Here is a 21,776-nt window from a genome sequence, read left to right as displayed (position 1 = left end):
TCCTGATGTAGATCATAGTGTAGTGTTGTGTTAGACGTTAGAGCACAGAAGTTGATAAAATGAAGAAATACCTCAAACAATGAGCCTTTAAACATTATAAAAAATAGGTCACGCTGCCTCTAAAATCTTTGTAAGTTGCTTGTTCACACATGTTCCTCACAGTGGGGGACAGAGCTGCATGGATATTTCACTGTTCCAACATGTTTACCATCAACCTCACCGCTTCTCTGACTGTGTTAAACGCCACAGCCCACATCTTGTTGTTTAAGCCATTGTAATAGGAGTCGTTGCTGTTCGTATTAGAGCCACAAACAGGTCGACAGAGTGGCATTGCTCATTACTGTGCTTCACATTAATCACACTGACACAAACGGTTGACTACTGCTTACTTTACACTTAACAACTTTTCAAGCGATTTCAAAGTGGCGGGCAAATTGTCAAAGTCTAAGTAAAGTCATGAGGGTCTTGCTAAAGTTGCAGCGTGTTCCCGTGATCTCAGTTGTTAGTGGTAAGGTAGTCATAAAACTTGATCTAAGCACTTTTGAAGCAATCTTTCTTCAGTCTTGGTGTTACAGCTGTAACAATTTGATAAATGCTCGAAGTGAAATATGATGCTGAGTAGACTCAGACAGAGCTGCTATTTCTCACATAGCTCTCTGCTACGCTATAGCAGCATTGTTTACAACACAATGCCTAATATGGACTGAGCTTAATGATGTATGAATCTTTCTGTCACTATACTGTATTTGGATGAGTCATTGGACAGGCGTTGTCAGTCAAATGTATGATTTGAATATAACACAAACATCGGACTCAAGACCGATACTGGATTGGATCTGATCCATCTCTTAAAAATTATCATGTTAATCAAACATTTGCTATGCTGCCTTCTCCCTTTTTTTTTGATCCATAAATTAATTAGAGGCCCCTAATGCATAGGGGCCTCTATCTGAGACCTTCCCTTTATTTTAAAACATTCAGAAACACAAGTGTAGTTAAAGGTGCTGTGCCTTTGGGATGGGCTTTTGTTTTATGGTATTGACAGGATTAAAAGACATGCTTAGCATATTAAAAATCAGACTTAAGAGTTATCAAAGGAACTGCAAGTTACTGAGAGTGAATGTTAGGAAAGGTTGATATGCATCTGCAGTGACATTTTTACTAAATATTTAAGAAAAAAATAGTTCAGGATCAGTTTAGTTCTTTTTTTCTGTGTGATGTTTATTAAGCAGACTAGAGTCTTTCTCACAAAATGTTGCCTGTTCAAAACACTGCAAGCATCATAAACATACAAGGTCAGACTGGTAACAGATGCAGTGGTGATTATATATAATCATTATCTATAACATGTCTCCCTGTCCTCCCATTAAATGACAGCTACAGAAAGGTGTAATGGCAAAGTTAGAGGGAGCTGAAGCAGGGAGAACCAAGAGGCTGAAGAGAGTACAAAAGTTAATATATAAGAAAAAAATGTGAAAAAGAGGCAGACAGATGGAAAGAGAAGGGCAGATATTGGGTCCAAGCCATGGGATGGAGGGGTGGTGGTGGTCAGACCACATCTGGGGAAATGTGACTCCATTGACCCACTGACAGGGGCATCAATCAACAGGTGCCTGTGTGGGAGTATTGGGTATTACTCACCGAGGGGTAAACAAAATTCTCTTTACAACCCATGGACAAGGACAAACTCAGAGGAAACTTTGTCACAAGTATAAAAACTGCAGCAAAGGTTTGTTGTGTTCGGATGAATTCCAATTAGCAGCATTAGTCAGCAGTTACAAAGTTCTGGCAGGTGGCACTTTGATATTGAGGCTTTTAAAGCAACATGAAACAGCTAAGGCAACTTGAAAGAGGACGAATCTTCTGTTCCTAAAATTGTTGGGGAATAGGACCAGAAAAATGGCTATTTAATTTTAATGTGTCAGCAAGGACAGTCTTTAAAAGCATGACAATTTTCACCAACTATAGATAAACTGCATTAATAAGAAAAGACAGAGGCCTAAAAAAGACATTCTTCCAGGTTGACAAGTCAAACCTTGTATTTAAGTATGAATGTCATGGTCAGAAAACTAGGCTGAACTGAATCTGTTCCTCTGACAGTCTCAACCATCATGTCCATTACAGTTAAGTTTTCTGTAGTGAGTTTCTTGCCGGGCAATTGCATTAGGTTTCGTAATCCTGCGAGGTGAACTGCTTACTTTCTCCAGCCCCTGCAACTAATTGGCATCCATCCAGCTGTCTGTAAATCATGTTGCACCAGAGATGCAGCAAGCTGGTAGGTGACTGGTTTGAAATGGACATAAACAGTGCGTAGGCCCATTTGGAACCATCCATTCATTATCTGTTCCACTTATTCTCTTCAGAAGAGCGCAGGGGGCTGGAGCTGATCCCAGCTGGCCACAGGCGAGAGGCGGGGCTCAGCCTGGACAGGTCGCCACTTAATCACAAGGCTGATTCATAGAAACAGACATGCTCATCTACGGGCGATTCATGGTTGGCAATTAAGCTGCTTGTTTTGGATTGTGGGAGGAAGCAATCAAAGTTACCAGAGAGATGGATACTACCACAGGCAGGTGTTAACCTGTAACCTTCTTGCTGTTAGATAATTGTGTCACTGTCACCACAGTGGCAGTGTTTGGAGCCTCTGTTAAATCATCCGTGTTTACCTTAAATGCACATTAAACTGAAAGGAGAATGGATGAAGCAGAAATCCTAAGAATAACAGAGCTTTACTGCAATGACAGCTGGATCCTGTGTTGCCCATAATTAACCTACAGCATGATTTATTCGACCCTGTGGCCTTGGAATGGCCATCTTTCAAACATTTCCAATATATATGCTGCATGCAGTGTTTGTTGAGGTAAACTAATGCACTTCATTCATTCCTAAAAATGGACAGCATTGAAAGCTCAGGATGTGATTACTTGTTGAAAAAAAATGCATTTTGCAAGTAAATTTGAAACCATTACTCCTTTCACTTGGTAGACCTGTGGGTTTGACCTATAATCAAACAGCCACTGCCATTCCTAAGACTTGTATAAAAGACAATATTATGGCTCAGCTATGAGCTAAGCTATATTAATGAGAAGAAAGCAGTTTTACAAATAGCTGATAGAAATGTATTTTGACAGTGAATTTGACAAGAATGCTACCAGGCCAGTCATGTCAATGTCCTTCAAACTTGCATCAAAACTTCCACAAATTATTATTTCAAATAACCTGGCATGGCAGAACCTCTCATAGACAGGGTTTAGGAAAGAGCAGAGCCTTTAAAAAAATACCCAGAGAGTGATTGGATGAATGTTCTGTCTGTCACATCTTTATGGGCCAATCAGAGCGACAAAACGTAGACACTACCGAGCTGCGCCACTACTGAGGAGTAAACTCCATAGAGAACTGCATAACGCGAACCCTGGCAACAATAGACATGTCAGTACATGACTTTTGTCATTTCTGAGAATAAAACAACTCACTGCTGTTCTTTGTTCTTCTTTTAACAAAGAAATGTCGTCAAATTCCAATAAAACTGGTGCTTTAGCAGCATCCATGGTAATGTCTCTTGTTGCTGCTTGCTTATGTCATGACTCCACCCCGCCCAAAAGCACTGCCCCTTGATGCCGACTGGTCCTGTCACTTTCTAATGGGGCCCAAACGGTTCAGACAGGAGCTTTGCAAGAGGGATTTGCTGGTGAGAAACACGGAAATGGGTGGATCCATCTGCTTTGCAAGGTTAAATTTCCAATGCCCAGCTAGGGACAGGTATTGCAAATTAGCTCAAGCTACAAATGCTGTAGTGTGTGGCAATGGTTTATTTGTTTCATACTTGTCCCTATACAAATAAACATTAAATGAACAATGCCCACCACTGGCTTTTGCCAGTTGGACAGGAAATAGCTTATGGGATCATCTCTTTTGTAATCCGTAGTATCAGTAGATGCAACTGTTATACTTATGCTGAGTCCATGATAAGGACAAATAAGTTGAAATCAATCATTGATGACTCAGCCTTACTTTCCACGGTTTTAAGCCCGTTTTAAGGCCAGATTTGCCCCTCCTGACGATCAGGTGGGCGTGTCCTGAGGTTGGGCTTGTTGGAAATGCTTACTCAACCATATAATCCTCAAATGTGTGGTGTCAAAACAATAATTTTACCACTCCCTACTGTGTCAGAGCCCAACCTTGAATCAGAAATGTTTGATATTTACAATTAAAGGTCAGACCACCTCTGTCCAAATACCCACAACAACCAATAAGAGTGCACAGACAGGGTATAATATCACCAACTCAGCCAGGATTTCACCTCAATCTTTTCTTTGTTTTTGATTTTAGCTGCAACATGTAACTCATACCAGGACAGCCAAGTTTGATCATCCTAAAAGCAATCATTTAATTTAATGAGTTCATGTGCTAAAGTGGAAAGTGGACTTGACTGGGATTCTTCTTTGGTGGCTCAGACTCAACTAGGACTTGAACACTTGAAACTCAAGACTCGTCTTGAGCTCAGGGTTTTGTGGTTTGACCCAAGCACTGGTAGATAAAAAGGGACACTGTACTTTCTGGAGCATGTTTGGTGCCATCCTGTTCGGTCCAGATTATGTACCAATAGACAGCAGTCAGTGTTGTTGTACATAAAGAGTTTCTCCCTTTTTTATGTTTCTTTTTTACCAGATTAAAAAGTTATCAGGTCATTTAAATAGGCTACAGGAAAGGTATAAGTCATTTATAAAGTACAAGCTAATGCAAAACTGGGTGTGTATCATATAATGTGTTGTAACGTACTGATTTACTATTATAAGTAGACTGCTTACATGAACGGTTTAGAGCAGTGGTTCTCAACCTTGGGGTTAGGACCCCCTTGGGGGTCGCGAGACACTGAGAGAGGTTCCCCAGATTCCCTTAAAAAGACTAATAATATTTTCTAAACTATGCTGCTGCCACTTTACACCAATTTTAACACATTTTTACCAATTTTCCCATAAATTTTAACACATTTTTGCCATTGAACACCTATTTTTGTCAATTTTAAACATTCTCCACCACTTTTTGCTGCTTTTTTTTGCCACTTCTAAACCAATTCTTGCCACTTAAGCCTAATGTTGCCTCTGTTGACCCACTATTGCCACTATTCACCCCTTTTTACACCCATTTTTCCCATTTCTTTTATATGCCAATTTACCACAATTTAAGCCCATTTTTTTATTTTAACCCATTTTTGCCATTTTTTCCCATTTTTATGTAATTATTGCCACTTCTAACCCTTTTCTGCTTCTTTTAAAATCAAATTTCACCTTTTTTCCTACCTTTTTTGCCATTATTAGCCCATTTTAGCAAGTTTTACCTCCGCCAAGGAGGTCATGTGATCAGGAGGGTTTGTTCGTTTGTTAGTTAGTTAGTTAGTTAGTTTGTTTGTTAGTTTGTTTGTTGGCAACAAAACTCAAAGTTGTGGACGGGATTTGATGAAATTTTTAGGAAATGTCAGAAATGGCATAAGGAAGAACTGATTAGATTTTGGAAGTGATCCGGACCACTGTTTGGTTTCAGGAATTTTTTTAAAGGATTCTGTACCATTGGGAGATAGGGCTGCACTCTCCAAGTGCTTTTCTAGTTTACCAATTTAATTCTTTTTTTTTTCCAACAAAAGGGATTTACATTTTTAAGATGGCTATTAACTATACACATGATTAAAAATATATTTGTTTCTTTGATAAGAGTGGTTATTTTATCAGGTTACATATAAATATGGTTATCACTGCTTAACTTTATAATGGATCATGATTTTGCTGACCTCCATGGACCCCAGTTTGGCTGGGTGCCAGAAAGCTCTCCCATTTATCCCCCCTTATTGGTGACCATGTCTGCACATGACTATCTTAAAGTGCATGGCTATGTTGAATCACCTTAAGATACAGTGGGGGTCCCCAGTCTCTGGCACCTTTATTTTGGGGGTCGTGGCTGAAAAGGTTTAGAACCCCTGGTTTAGAGGGTGTCCATTGTCAGGAATAATTATACACCTTGCAGCCATTCAGAGTGATGTGTTCAACAGACCATGGAATAACCTGGCTTATTTTTCCAGGCTTCTTAAAGTAGCCACAAAGGACTTTTACAACAGTTTTCACTTGCTAAAAAGTTCTCTCATTAAGTCATCTTCATGAAAAGAAAACATCTGAGTTTCTTTTAAACTTATCAAACTTTAAACATTAAGACCAGTAAGGAGAGAGAGTGTCGACAGAAGACAGAGAGACAGGCAGAGAGAAGGAGAGATAGAGAGACCACCAAAATAAACTCCATGCTTGTGATGAATGCTCTGCTCAGAAATAGAAACCTCATCCCTCTCACATCCTCCTCATCCTCTTCCACCCTATTATCTCTCCTCTTCACCACTCCGTCCTTCCTTTTCTATCACATCTCACACATCTCTGTCCATATATCTCCCTGTTTTGCTCTGTATCTTTCTCCCTCTCACTCTCCCTATCTCTTTCCTTCCCTCCCTTAGATACCGCGCCATCTGTGTGATCAATGGAGTTCATTCTTTTCAGGAAATTCTCCGGTGATGGATTTTTTTTTCTCTGCTGTGCCGTGACTGCACAGTAGTTTTGAATTTTTTCTATTATATTTTTGTTTCTGGGAGTGTAATTTGCTAGTGTGGATGAAAGCTTTGGATGGAGGAAAAGCAAACTGACACTTTTCATCAAACACTTGATAATTTGAGACATTTTGTTGAACTTTTACTTCTTGCTGTTGTATAAAAGCAGCAGTAGAAACACTTTGACTAACACTGCATGCTAGGAATAGCTTTGCTTTTACTAAACCTGAGGACAGTTATTCTTTCAAGCAAACAGAAGACATATATCTGCAAGAAAACCAGGGGGGGCTGGCACAGAGGTCCAAACAGATGGATGGGAGCAGAAAGTGTATAAAGTAATTTGTTACAGTTTTCATACATTAAGGGAAATTGTGAGTAACAGCATCAAGAAAAACAATCTGTACCTTTTTGGCACCTTCTGTTTTGGCAACACATAACAGGCCTGCACCCTGCCAAGGTAGCACCCACTGATAATAAAAGCACCCACATAAAAGATAAAAGGTGTTGATAATATGTGCATGTAACAGTATGCTTTTGTTGTAGAGAGTTTGTACCAGATTCATACAGACACCTGCACACAGATACCATGAGATATGCAAACATAATTGTGTTCATTTGTGTTTCTGTCAGTAATTAGATCTAAAATACAAGACAATATTTAATCAACACAATATCAGAATTACATCTTCTGTCCTTCTAACTTGAAACCCTTCTTTTTTGGCTTCTTTAGCCCTTTCTTTCTTTCTCCTTGCTTTGCTACATGCTCCACTGTGTTTTGATTATTGGCTGTTTGTGTGGGTGTGTGTTCGCTGAAATAGAGCAGAATGGGCATTTTTGGAGGGGAAGAGAGATCACAGATGGGCCTTGTCAAATCTCTGTACATCTGGCTGTGTTCCTGTCCAATTTTCCACACACTAACACACACTCACATGTACACAGGTGTAAATTTACTGTTTACCTAGCTTCATTCATGATTTCATGTACAAAACATATAAAATGCACATAAACATGACTTACAAACACAAAAACTTATCGAGTGGTACAGGGAACCACTCATACATACACACTCAGGCTCTTCTGCACACATACAGACACAGTGTGCTGCAGGACACAGCGGGTATGGACTCCTGTTGTGGCCGTGGTTGCCAAAAGGATGATGCCAGAGAATCCAGACCATGCCAGCTTTAATGGTAGCCAATGGCATATCAGTGTCTGCATGCCAGATTCTAAAGGGCCAAACCTTGTTGTTGTGTAGCGCCTCCTATTGAGCTGATATTAGACATTTCACTTCTTAAAACCGTTGTCGTAGAAGGCACAGTGTGTTTAGCTCATTATTCAAGTTGATGCTTGTGGAAACAATATTAACTCACATTTTGATGACTTTCATACAAGAAGGTTAAGAGAAATAGCTAGATGATAATGACAAAAGCAAAAAGCTCAGGAATACAGTGTTTCATAGGGTGTTAATGATCTCATCCAAGGGTCAACCTTCGCCAGCATGTGTGTGTGTTTTCTGAATGTGTGGTTTGAGAGTGTGCGTCATCTGTTCGAGGTCCCCATACGGGATGGGGGACATATGCTTCATAAGACTCCTGTGGACACAAACACTCCCAGACACATATGTAAGCTTTTACACCTCAAGGACTCCCATCATGATCATAGAAGAATCAACCAGAAAAATAAGCTTACTTTACTTTAAATCTATCTTTTTACCATACGGACGATGACTTGTCTAAGTCAACAGTACAATGATAAAGTTGTATGTTATTAGTTGTATTAAGCCTGGCATCAATGCCTTTTAGAAAGTGCCTAAAAGGTGCCTGGATTGATACTTTTAAGAGAAAAAGTATGACATGTGGTGGATGTTGGACCCAGAATACAACCCAGACTGGCGAAGTTTTAACAGATTTATTTGACAAAGCAATTGTGCAGGAGGGAGAAGGGAATGCAAGGGTCAGTGCTCGTGAGGGCTCCAGGAGAGAGAGTGCGCTGGGTTTGGGGTGACGTGAGGCAGGGAGTGAGGCACTGGTAAAGATGGAGAACTTTGCAGGGTTAGTCTCAAAAATCACAACGAAATCACTGGAAAATTACTCAATACTTGTGAGTGTGTAGAGCAGCGAGGATCCTTTGTACCAACAGCGTGAAGCAGACAATACTCAGGTGCTGAGGCAGGGGTGAGCAGGTGTCTTAAAGGGGAGCTTGATTGTTGAGCAGCGTCAGGTGTGTTTAATCAGCCTCAGCGCCAGGAAGGGGGAGGTGAGCCTCAGAAGGAGCACAGTGAAGTTAGTGAGCATGAACACAAAACCGGAACAGGAAATCACCCAAAAAAAAAAAAAAAACAGAGAAGACGAAAACCACCACAAAAAGTGTGTTAAAAGTCAGCAGCTGAATAAAAGCTGGCTTGGTATTGTAAATGATTCAGAAATGATATGCCAATAGAACATATAAGTAAAGGAAACAGGTGTAACTTCTTCACATAAAGCTGCTAAATACTTCTTGGCAGTAAATCTTGTACTGCTGGTAAAGCCCACAAAGGCATGCTGTTTCTGGGTGGGTTGATGGGTGGGCTGTGGGTGATAGAGCTGTACCTGTAGGTCTTTAATTGTTTTATTTCATCTCTACATGATTTTTCATTCTTGTTTTTCCTTCATCCAAACAAAACATGCATCTCTTATTATTTATTACCACTAAATAAACATATCAAGTAAAAGCAAGAGTAAAAAATCTAACTGAAAATCTTCTCTTTCTTCTCTCCATTTTATTGTTCTTGTAAGCAAGCTCAGAGCATGGTACACACTGTTAGAGCAAAAAGACACAGCAGTTTATTCACAAAAGTTTGCTTAGCTTCTTTAGGGACAAAACTGGAGAAAAGTTGTCCTGTGTTGCAAAGTCTATCTAGTCATCCTGCATAACAATAAAACAACACTATATACAGTCTGTGTAACACATTCACAATCGTTCTCTATATCTCCCCTCCTTTTACCCCATTTTGCCCCCCCCCCCCCATTTAGAATCTCCTCCTCCACTGTCCTGCTTTTCCTTCCTTCCATCTCTATGTGTTTCCATACTCATACCCCTCCGCTGCTCTCCTTTCCCTCGGCCTGTCTCTCTCCCTGTAAACGTCTCCTAACGTGCCCACGCACCATAACCAAACCAGCCTGCTTATTCATGTTGCACCGAGGTATCACTTTATTTCTCTGCTATTATTTTTTTGTGAAGTTGCCTCGGTATGACTTGCCCCAGACAGCGCTACGCTGTCCCACCCTCATTATATTTTCACACTCTGCTACCCGAGGACACATGCATTTACACACATACACAAAAACACATTTACACGCAAACCAACTTCTGTATGTGTGTTTTTTTTGTTCCAGCACTTGTTCCTTGGTGTGTTTAAATGGAAATCCGCTGTCTATTTTTGTATATAAAAATGCACCACTATACACTTTCTCCATGACAAGTTTTGCAGCAGTAGCCATTTAATATATTCTTTTTTATATGTTTTGTTGTGCTTTTTCCCTCATATTTCTAACCGGTGCCAAGCAAAGTTGAGCACACTCTACTGCATTTGACAAATACCCATGAAACAGTTACTTTAATGTGCTAGTAATAAGTCACAGTGGTGGTATATTTAACTACCATGGCTGAGACTTTCAATGTAAAAATAAAGAACATTTCCCTAAATAAAAGTATTGTTCAAGGTAGAGAGATGCCAAGGGATTGGTTAACTAGAAGAAGCTCCTCAGATTTTCTCCATAATAGTGAATGTCAATTGGGCCCTAGCTGGTTTAAGGTTCAAGGTACCTGAGTGAGTACTGGTATTTCAAAGATAAAAGGCAACAAATAAGAGCAATACTAGACGACAATTTAAGATTCACCCAGAAAAAAAAACATTTAAATGTGCTTTAACAAACATCATTGATAAAATAATTGAGGTCATGATACAGTGCTTTCAAAACCCCCACTCTAAAGTTTTAAAATATCCTTGTATATTTAAAGTGTGTTATCATCTTGTGTTAGCCCTGCTGAGAAGTGCTATAGCTGCAGGTACAAAAGTGTCCACTTTGTTCTCACATTCAGAGCAACAAACTGACAGCTAGAGCGAAGAAGCTGATTCTAAGAAATCAAAGGACGAGAAAAGCAAAGTGGTTAGATCACACCGCGTGTAGAGAGGCTAAAACCCTTCATGAGGCTGACCCAGGTTCAGGTACTATCAGCTAGTCCATTTGCACTGCAAAAAAAGGGGGGCTTGATATGAAATAAAAACACTAAATCTGAGAAGAAAAGTACTCAAAGCAAATGAAATTATCTGTCATGCAGCAAGATCATTTGACTTAATAAGATATCTTGAAATAAGATTGTTAAATCTAATAATAAGTAAGTCAGCAGAACCCTTCAAAAGGGTTAAAATAAGTGGAAAATGCTGGTTTTAAGCTGAGATTGCTTAAAACGGAACTTCCTATAGCCTGAAAATAAGTGAACTATACTAAATATAAGAAAATTCATTTCTTTAATTTCTTGCTTTTAGCAAATTTTGTGAAAAAATACTTAATATTTGTATACGTATGATTAAGCTGTGTCTTAAAACAAGTTGGTTCATCTTGAAATTAGTCTAAATCCATGTTTAAACTAAACCATAAAACTTAAAACCAGTCCTTATTTTTAGACCACCCATCTTAATGTTTCTACTGAAATCAGGCTATATAATGTCTTCCCAACGTTTTTTTTAACGTGTTTGAAGTCAGAAGTATTCTGCATTTTTATAGATGTTTTTTGTGTGATTCAAGCAACTTGAGTTTGTAACTGAATCTTGAAACAAGATCTGTTTTGATGAGACTGTGGGTGAGAGAACTAATGTAGCTTATTTTAACAGTTGTTTACTTAACTTAGGGACTTCCTGACTAATTGAGACAAAAAAGCTATGATCATGCTTGATTTAAGATTATACTGTAAAGTTACACAATTAAAAATAAGAAATTAACTTTTAAAAACAAGATAAATTATCTAACACTTCTTAATCGAAGTTTTTAAATCTTGGTAAGCACTAAATAATTTGCAGAGTACTCATGTCATTCCCCACTTCCCCCCCTTGAATTCCTACTCTGTCTGTTGTCTCATCACAAAAGGCATCAAATATTTGCGATACGTCTTTAAAAATACCTTGTATTGAATTTGAATGACTTCATATGAATCAATAAGAAAATACCAAACAAAATTATTTTGTTGACCAAACAAGCCCCTAATTATCTGATCATACACTCACACACAAGCACATACATGCACTCAAGCACCTGTTTTGTATACATCTCTTAACTGTCCCCATCTTTCCTGTTCAATAAGATGTTCCTCATAGCATAAAAACTTGTACAAAGTTGTGATGCTGTTCAGAGACTTGCTATTTCTGATCATTTCATTACAATGAGGAAAGTGATTGACATGAGACACATGAAGTTTGAGACTAACAACTATTGATGAGAAGGGAGGAAGACAGTAACTTGATTAGACAAAATTCACTGCAAAGATCCATTTGGAAATGTAGCATCCAGCTCTACATAGTGCTGATCAAGACAAATAAAGAAGAATGTTTATTCTGAGTGATGGAGGATTTAGGGCTCAAATCTGTCCTAACACAGCACAGTCATTGCAACCCCCTACCCTCTTTGGAAATAAAATACTGCCCCAATATCCCCGTAATCCCAGACTCCAAACTCCCTATCTGTGTGCAAAACACCAGGAAAATGACAAAACTGAATGTAAATATATGGAAATTCACTTCCAAAGAGCAATATGTCATATTTGATGTATGCTGCTGTAATGCTTTTGGAATGAGGGATAAGAAGTGATGCATTAATGTAGAGCCCTGTGTGATGCTGAGTCTATCAGTCTTGTATACACAGCTAAAAGCTAATGTGTTTATGCTTGTTCCTCCTGTGGAGAAACTGTTAAGAAACACTGCATACTGTGGCCTGTGTTGTGTCAGCAGCTTGTAATTCTTCTGTGAATTTATGTACAAAAGCTAATAGATGTCAGCATGTGTTTAGATCAGTGTGTAGGCAATACAATGAATTTCACAGGTCAGTGACTCCGGGATTTGCATGCTGATATCAGTGGTATTATTGCTATTAGGAATTAGATATACATAAAATTTAATCTTCTTCCCTTTCCTTCTTTTGTCTCTGTGCAGTGTCTGAGAGCCAAGCAGGAGCAGGACTAGGAGGAGGGCCAGACTCCCCCCAGCCCCGTTTCTCCTCCTCCCTCCCCACCTACCTCCCTGTCCAATGCCAGCTGAGTGGCGCTGACTCTGCGTTCTTCCTGCGGGAAGCCAATCAAGAGGTGATGAGGAATGGCAGCCTATCACAGCGGACCGAGCCCTTCTTCCTCCACCAGCTGGAGCCGGGCGTCGCAACTCAATCCCTGCCCAGCGTCAACTGCAGCTACGGCAACATGAGTATCGAACAGCCAATCCCGGTGGAGCTGCTGCAGGGGCCAGCTCCGCATCTGCTGCCAACAACTAATCATGTAACCCTGAACTGGAAGGTCAAAGGTCAAGTGGTGGTATCCAAAGTGGGGTCAACACGGCCCTGGATACAGGTACTGGTAGTTCTCTGGATTTTATTGTACTTTTTACATCTGAATCAGTCTATAATCCAAAGTTTTATGGAAAGGGAGGAAACAGAGGGACTGTTTATCTGGCACACAGGTAAAGCTTAACACGGGAATAAAAACCTCAGTCATAAAATGTAAGGATAAAACCAGTGTAAAACAGAGACGCTGGATCAACGGCAACAAACTTTTGTAGTGGGCCACTTTGTAAGGAAGCATTGCTGCTCAGGTTAAGGTGGGAATCCTCACTTATGGGTTATTCTTTTTATTTGAGCACTAGTGACTCATATTTATTCCAGAAATTATTTTTTCCCTCATTTATTCTTTGTCAGCCATTGTCAGAAGCAGCATAAGGGCCTGTGTCCATTAACACGCTTTTATCAGCTGGCAGCACCCATCCTACCAAACCAACACTGTCAGCGCAAAACACCCTCAACATCAGCTGTTTTTTTCCGTTGCTGTGATCACAGCCCTCTCACTTTAAAATAGTTTATGGATGCTTCTGTTAATTTCCCTTTTCCCTCAGTGACAGATCAAAATCAAGTTTTAACAGGACTTGAGATGTCAAATTTGTCAACAATATGTTTAACAAAGATGGGAAAAAGAGCTGGACATTAAAATAACCAGGGTCAATACAGACGTCCTCAACAAACTCTTGGACACAGAGAGACTTTTGTTGGAGGAACTTCATCTGCTTTTACCTCAAACCCAAACAGAAATCAGAAAACAACCTGGCCCCAGCTCTGCTGCTGGAGATAATGCGAAGAAAATGAGGTCCTTCATGCCGATCCGCCTCCTAATTCTGCCTTTCTGGGAGAATAATTTTTAAAAATTCTGTGTTTCACTCTCAGTATATTTACCTCCCTCTACAATGGACATATCTATTTCTGACTTACTAAAGATGATACTAAAAGTCTTGCAAAGTATAGCAATAAAAGCCATTACAAAGTACTGGCGACAGAAAGAACAGAGTATTCATTCAGCCAACTAAACAGTCTTGCCATTGTCCTATTTGAAACGCTTTAAATAAAATGTTTAGAAAAAAACGTTTTCAACAACAAAATTTGAGGGGAACCAAATCTGACTAATTCTTTCAAGGGTAAAATTATTGCTCAGGACAGGACAGGAATCCTTTACATTGTTTTTGAGTTTTCTTGGTGAAATGTGTTTGAATTAAAAGTCAAGAAAATCAAGTTAATCACATCCCTATTAATCATGATTAATCATTTAAAATACAACAATTTTGTTTTGGTTTGAGATAAGAGAAGTACAATCATGGTGTTTGAATAAAGAATTAGCAAACCAACTAGAGTTTTTAAACTTTATTTAACATCTCAGCTTAGTTGTAATGGTTTGTAAATTAGATTGTCTTAATTCCCTGAGCCATAATATTTATAAACTGCAAACTAGTTAAGCAGACAAACCATCAGGTACAAAATAATTTCTGCTGCAAAGTAAATGATTAGATGTAGCCTGGGCCATCTGCTCCACTGTCATTGCCTTTCCACTGCCATGCAGTTCATGGATTCCTGTGACAATAGTTCTCCTCATAGGTGTTTCGTAGGATGGGTCACCTGAGGGGATCTGGATGATGTCTTAAAGTCGCTCGTCTTCAACCATGTTAATGGTCTGTGGTCTGTGGCTACACATTTAGCGACTGCATTAGTTAACGTAGTTGTTCCAGGTCTGCTGCACTCCACCACTGTAGCTTGACAACCACGGCTTGGTGCCATTGTTGTTAGCATCTTTGCTAACACTAGCAAACTTGCTTTGCCTGAAGGCTTAAGACTCGTTGAGCTTCAGTGGACAGACAGTTCATCACTGCAGTATGTACCAAAACATTCTATTTATCTAAGCTTTTATCCACCAGTTCTTAAAAAGAAACTTGCCTTTAAGCAGACTTAGGTCTGTCTCCTCACTCATTACTGCTGGCCAGGGTTGCCAGGTCCGCCGTTTTACTGCGGAATTGGGCTACTTTTAACGTACTGCCGCGGGTAGATTTTGTTGTCCGCAGGTTGAGCAGACCCATTTTTTATGTATTGTTTGTGGCGCAAAAAGTGGGTATGCACTATATGCAGCGCATAGGAGCGCCAAAGTGATGGGGGTGAAATTATTTCGAGTCAGCATTTTCTGTATTTAACAGCTGTTTGTGCATGTGTAAACGATACGATCAATAACAGAGGCACGTCTCTGATTAGGCACCCCTCTGCTCCTTCACCTCCCCTCTGTATCCACATACGCTGTGATGTATCCGCATACCCCTCAGAAAGTAGGTAGTTGTGCCCCTGTGTCTAGTGTAGGATTATTTAATATCTGTAGCAGAGAAACTACTCTATTTACACTCAAGTACAACTAAAACAACCTGCAGAGAGGCAGGAAAACCTGGAACATGGCACAGACATACACGCCACCCACAGAAAAGCAGAATGTCTGCAGGCGCTCAAGCAATATATGCAGTATGGCAGAGGTTTTAACTGGATTATTTTGAATATCAGCATTGGGCTTGTTTTTGGGCTAGTTTTATCTGTCATTGGGCTGGTTTTGTCACACAGACCTGGCAACCCTGCTGCTGGCTGTGGTCGACCCGCCTTTCACCTCTTCAGCCCCAGTCATGCAAACATCAGCGCTGGAGGACTACAGAGGGAAGTTGTGGTCAAACTTAGTCATATGATAAATTTGCATGATTCATTTTTTTTTTTTTTTCACATTAAGGTTTCCAGATTGGTCCCAAGCATAAATGCTTTAACATTAACCGCCCTAATTAAAACACAGTAGGCACACAAAGTAGGTTAAAACTGACCTTACCCCGAGCCTAGTGTTGTCGTATATGAAAAGAAAATGCAGGTGTTTTTCAAAGTTAAACAACTTTTTAACCATAAACTTGTTTTTTTTTTCTCTGAAAGCCCTCTGTTTTGCCATCTTAACAACACAGTGCCTTTGTAGATCTTACAGAACGTTTTCTCGTGAGCCTCAAACTTGGATGACTTTCCAGGGTTGTTAAATATTAAATCCACACTGGTAACTCTGATATTGAACTTATTTTTATTAAATCTGTAACCCATTTTTCGATCATCCCTACCACTAGTGGCTAATACCATCTGCCATATTGTCTATCTATATCCCACAGTGCATTGTGACTGGGCTGTCACAACCAATGGCAGGCTGGTCTGCCGTCACATGCTTTGCCGAGCAGCTGAGTACAAAGAATTTGAAACCTGAGGAGCCTGAATGACTCATAATGGAGAGAAAGAGACACTGAGAGGCTGTGATGTTGCCCTCTGTGTCTCTGCAGACAGGAAGTGCTATAAATAATGACTCAAATTCCTAAAAGCCCAGGGGTTTTTTGTGTGTAAAAATATGAAGACTTTGAAGACTTAGGGCTCAGAGGGTTAAATATGTTGTGCCGGACAGAGCAACCGTGTAACTAAATCCCCGTGTACCTTGATTTTTATGTGAAAACACTTTTGAGTATTTAGTCACTCTGTAAGTGTATTATCCATTGTCTTAATAAATATACCGGGTAATACAGTAAAAATATGATCATTACAGATCATCATCTTTATTCTTCAGTCTGCTGAGAGAAAACCTAGAACAAAATGTTTTTTATCAGGCAGGGTAGATAATTATTTCTTTGCCATTTCAGACTCACTTGGCAATTTCACAAGATGCAGGAAAATTATTTCAGATAACTTAAGTACTGCAGGAAAGGGAGATGTGGTCTACAGAGGCTTTATTATGAGAAGAGCCTCTTTTTACCTATTCACCCATTGTAACATTACATGTTTCTATTTCTTCTTCAGGTACTCTTTTACCTGGTAGGGAGGCGCTGGGATGAGCCTGACCCTCCTCCCCCAGCCCTCCTCCCATGTGTCAGAGCCTTAGCCATCCGCGACACCAGTGAAGCAGCACCCTCAGCGGGCTGCCGGCTCATGGGGCCATCTGGCATCTGTGTGGTCCGTCTGGAGCTCCCTCCAGCTTGGTTTACACCCCCACAAGTGCGAAAAAGACCTCCTGAAGTGATTCTGCAGTCAGTGGATGTGTATTACTCAATCATACCAGTGGAGGGGGCTGGTCAGGAGTGTCCCTCCATTGTTAACGAGCCGTGGAAAGGTCAAACAAACGTCGGCCCTCTTGGAGTGCTGGGATTGGGCCTCGGGGGACAGTGGAGCCCCCTGGTGGATGGGGGTCTTCAGGACATGCTGAAAGCTGGGTCTGTTGGATTGACAGTTGGCCCGGTTTCAGCAAAAGGAGAAAAGCTGAGACTGGATGAAAATGTGGAGGTTCTGGTGCCACCCAGCCCCGTTCGGCTCGGCAAAACAGTGGCGTTTGGCGTCTACATGAAGACAGATTCAAACACGGAACAGTTCACATTGAGGTAGGAGCACAAATACTCTCTCAGGACTGTGATATTCTGACACCCCTTTTTTACTCATTTTTTCCCCCACCAGTTCCTCTTTTCTATCATTTCCATTTATTCTTTCATTTCTCATACGCTCTCTCATCTTTCTACACCGCTGCCTTCTGAGGTTGATGGCTGTCACCTTTGTGTACTCAGACGCTTTCAGGAGTCAGCGATGCAAATAACAACCTCATGAATATTCATGACTGAGCAAAGGAGAGAAGAAAACGCAGAAAATGAAAGGAGAGGGAAAGAAGACGACTGAGCGGGACTGAAGGTTGAAGAGGCATTAAATCTAAGTAGATCCTGAGTCTAAAATCTGAGGGGTGCTACCTCAAACGGCTCTCAGGTGTGCTGTAAGAGGTCACCTATATGATTTCTCATATAAGCAGCAATATGTTTTCCTGCACTTGTATCCCAGGAAACACATTTTTTTGCTTCAGTGGCTGAAAATAAGTTTACAACCCCTGATCTAGACTAAGCATGCATATCTGCATCCCATCTCTGCCTCATCATTCCTCAGACTTTGGGGATTTCAAGCTGACAAATGACAGATGTGCAGTTTTATCGTTCTAGCCTAAGAAAATCCCAGCACACAACATCGCCACAGAATGTGGATTTACCAGAACCATAAACTCCTTTGTGGGTAGAACTATTGAAAACATTTTAAAGAGAAACTTAGAATACAAATATCATATTTAGTCACTCACATTCATCCAAACAAAACCTTTAAATGTTGAACACTGTAATCACTGCCTGACAACTGACTCCCATTTTCCAAATGAGGCTTCATTATTTTTTCAAATCATTAACTCAGAATGTCAAAAAAATTGAGTTAATGTTGTGAAGGCTGGACATTTCTGAAGGAAAAAGTATTTGGATGTGGTTAGATTGCTGCATGAAAATAATAGCAGTCATGCAGAAATCTTACATGTCTACAAGAGGACTTTTGAACACCTTTAGAAGAGTCCTTATAACAAAAGTGTCTGACAATGTGGTTTAACTTAGTGGGCATACAGACATTTAACATAAATCTATAACAAATAACTTTACAAAACTCTATTTTATCACATTCCATGTGTATTTCTAGATGTCCAGAACCACTACAGCTGATGACAATTTTTTTTCTGTTTACTTTATCTCTGAATATCCTGAACAGCACCATGATCCTTGGTTTCTGCTTCTCTCCATAGTATCAGTAAAGTCTGTTAAAAAACAGAGATGTGCTTAACGCTTTCTTTATTTCAATGGCAGATAATGAGGAAAACATGAAATTACCACTCCATCTTCAAAAAGATGAATTAGATTGATTATCCCCCGCCATTTCTGTTTACATCAGTGATATCAGATGTCATGCCTCTTCTTGATTTTGATTGGTCGTTTGTGTGGGTCTTGGGGGTCCTCAGCTCCTCTACGATAAAAGTAAGGGGCCCTCAATGGAAAAAAGGTTGGGAGCCACTGTTCTAAGGAGCCCGGTTTTGGTAGACACCATAATGGATACTGGGACTTCTGATCGCAGGTCATGCGGTGGAGTTGATGTAGGATTTTAACCTTGTGGTAAACGGTTACATCATGACTTCATGTCGCTCAAATCAACCACCTACAAATAAGTAAATTTATCTGATAATCTAATCCCTCATAAAATCAAAGAAGATAAGTTACAGATTGAAGTTATATATCAATGCCCTATATAGTTTACACCCATAAAGTAATGAACTATTGACACTGAAAACATTACTGGTACCAAAACCATTTTTTAAAAACAAAGACAGTAAACATTAGGATGCACAAATCTGCTTGTTTATTATTGGTATCAGCCAGTGTCAGCTCTTTGGGCAAAACATCTGCAAATTTTCAAATAGTGTCAGCATGAACCTATGAGAAGTGAGAAAAAAATTGGCATTGGTCATCAGCTACACTGTTATTTTAAACATCAATATGAGCATTGGCTCTTATGATTACATTTTGGGGGCATTTAGAAAGAATGTTATATTTTCTGTTAAAAGGGCATTTTAATATGGGACATAATTGGGATTCACTGGGTTGCAGGGATTTGCATTTGCCTAAGAACTGTGATTTGAATTTGGGCACTGGTGACCAGCCCAGAGTGTGATTGGTATAAATAACTGATAGATGAATGGGTGGATAAATGGTTTGACTGTTTGCTATATTGCAGAGTACATGTTTGAAACATAGGCAGTTTACATGAAAAACAACAACAGCAGTGGGATTCTGTGTAAAATTACAAAAATGAAATTAAACATCTAGAGATGTATAATATTATCAGCACAATCAACATTTTGCAGACAGTATCTTAAAAAGATAAAAATATCAGCAAATATGAAAACTTCTGCCAGTATGCATCAGCTGTACATAACAGCAGTATAAATCATATAATGGCCTTAAATATCTGCAAAACGTACTGTTGTGCCATCAAGTATAGCTGGTCGCCTAGGGCGCCACACACTCCAGGGGGCCAACTGTGAACTGTGAACTCTGCACAACACTTTATGATTTTTTACAATAAAAAAGGTGTGTATACTGAAGTACTCAGACCCCCTTCACATTTTCAGTTTTATTATGTTGCAGCCTAATGCTAAAATCATTTCAATTCATTTTTTCTCTCACTAATCTACACTCAGTGCTCCATTATGACAAAGTGAAAACAGAATTTTAGAAATGCTTGCAATGTTATTGTAAAGAAAAAAAAATGAAATAGCACATTTCAGTACACAGTAGGGTTCAAGTCAGGGCTCTGGCTGGGCCACTCTAGGACATTCAAAATTGTCCCTTAGCCACTCATGTGATGTCTTGGCTGCATGCTTGGGGTCATTGTCATGTTTGAAGGTGAACCTGCAGCCCAGTCTGAGGTTATGTGGAACAGGTTTTCACTGGGGATATCTCTGCACTTTGCTCCACTCAGCTTCCCTCAACCCTGACCAGTTTCCCAGTCCCTGTTGCTGCAAAAACACAAACAGAACAGCATGATGCTGCCACCACCATGCTTTATTGTTGGGATGTTATTGGGCAGTTGATGAGCGGTGCCTGGTTTCCCCCAGACATAACGTTTATGTTTGAGGCCAGATAGTTAAATCTTGGTTTCATCAGACTAGAGAATCTTGTTTTTTTCAGTCTGAGAGTCCTTCAGGTGCTTTTTGCAAACTCTAAATAGGCTTTCATGTGTTTTGCACTGAGGAGAGGGTTTTGCATTTTTAGCTGTGAGGCCTTCTATAGAGAGCTGTGTGCCCTTTCAAATCATGTCCACTCAAATCAATTTACCACATGTGGACTCAAATAGTCTAGTTTAAGGAGAATAAAATGAATTAAAAAAAATTGAGTGTCAGGCTGCAACATAATGAAACTGAAAAAAGTGAAGGAGGTCTAAATGCTCTGTATCCATATTGGTATTGGTATTAGTATCGGTATTGGCTAAGATTAATTTAGAAACATCAGCTTATTTGATATCGCTTAAATCTGGTGTAATGCGTAAGCATGATTCCCCAATACAACATTTCAGAAGAACAATCCAAACATCAGGTATTACATTACCTGCTGATTTTTCAACCTCACTGAAATCAATCAGAATCAGCAACGGGATCACAGTTTTGTATTTGTGTGCTTCCGAGGTCTTCTCAGGACAGCAGAGAAAAAGAACAAGTGGCTAGACTGCACAATGACCCACAACCTGCAGACACAATACACAAACACACACGGTCACAAAGACACAGGTTAAAAAATACTCTCCTAACACTGCAGGCACACGATTTCTCTTAGTCACACAGATGCACACACACCATTCTTCATAGGATACACACGTACACAGACACCCAAGCGTTGTGTATCTTAAAAGTGTGTGTAGTAAGGACACACATACAGGTACGCACACATAAAGGAAAGATGAGGAGGCCTCTTTGGTTCCCCCAGCAGATGCTTTGTCTCTGTCCTGGTTGTGCACCACCCCTGCTGTGTGTGTGTACTGAAACATGTGTGTATGAAGAAAGACAGTGAATGGAAAAAATCACCTCCTACTTTTATATGACATCATATCTCCTGCTTTTCATTGGAGCTGTGAGCACTTATGTGACCATTTACAAAAATGACTCTCTTCCTTCTGTTTGCATCTCTCCATGTGTGTGCTTGAATGTTGTACTTTTGTGTGTTTTGCCCTCTGCCCTAGCATACAGTTTCATG

General features: G+C 39.9%; 1 protein-coding gene across 1 annotated transcript in view; it reads left to right on the top strand.

Annotated features, from left to right (window-relative positions):
• The window catches only part of si:dkey-215k6.1 (transmembrane protein 132C), a 438,945-nt gene that overhangs the window by 132,898 nt on the left and 284,271 nt on the right, over nt 1-21,776 (top strand). Inside the window, exons 2-3 of the mRNA XM_041787915.1 lie at nt 12,768-13,174; nt 16,987-17,561. Of these exons, the coding sequence (XP_041643849.1) occupies nt 12,768-13,174; nt 16,987-17,561 (982 nt within the window). The remainder of the gene's footprint in view (nt 1-12,767; nt 13,175-16,986; nt 17,562-21,776) is intronic.

This window comes from Cheilinus undulatus, linkage group 5, assembly GCF_018320785.1.
Source record: "Cheilinus undulatus linkage group 5, ASM1832078v1, whole genome shotgun sequence".
In the NCBI taxonomy this organism is placed as follows: domain Eukaryota; kingdom Metazoa; phylum Chordata; class Actinopteri; order Labriformes; family Labridae; genus Cheilinus; species Cheilinus undulatus.
Note: the sequence above shows the minus strand (reverse complement) of the source record. Positions and strands in the feature narration are given on the sequence as shown.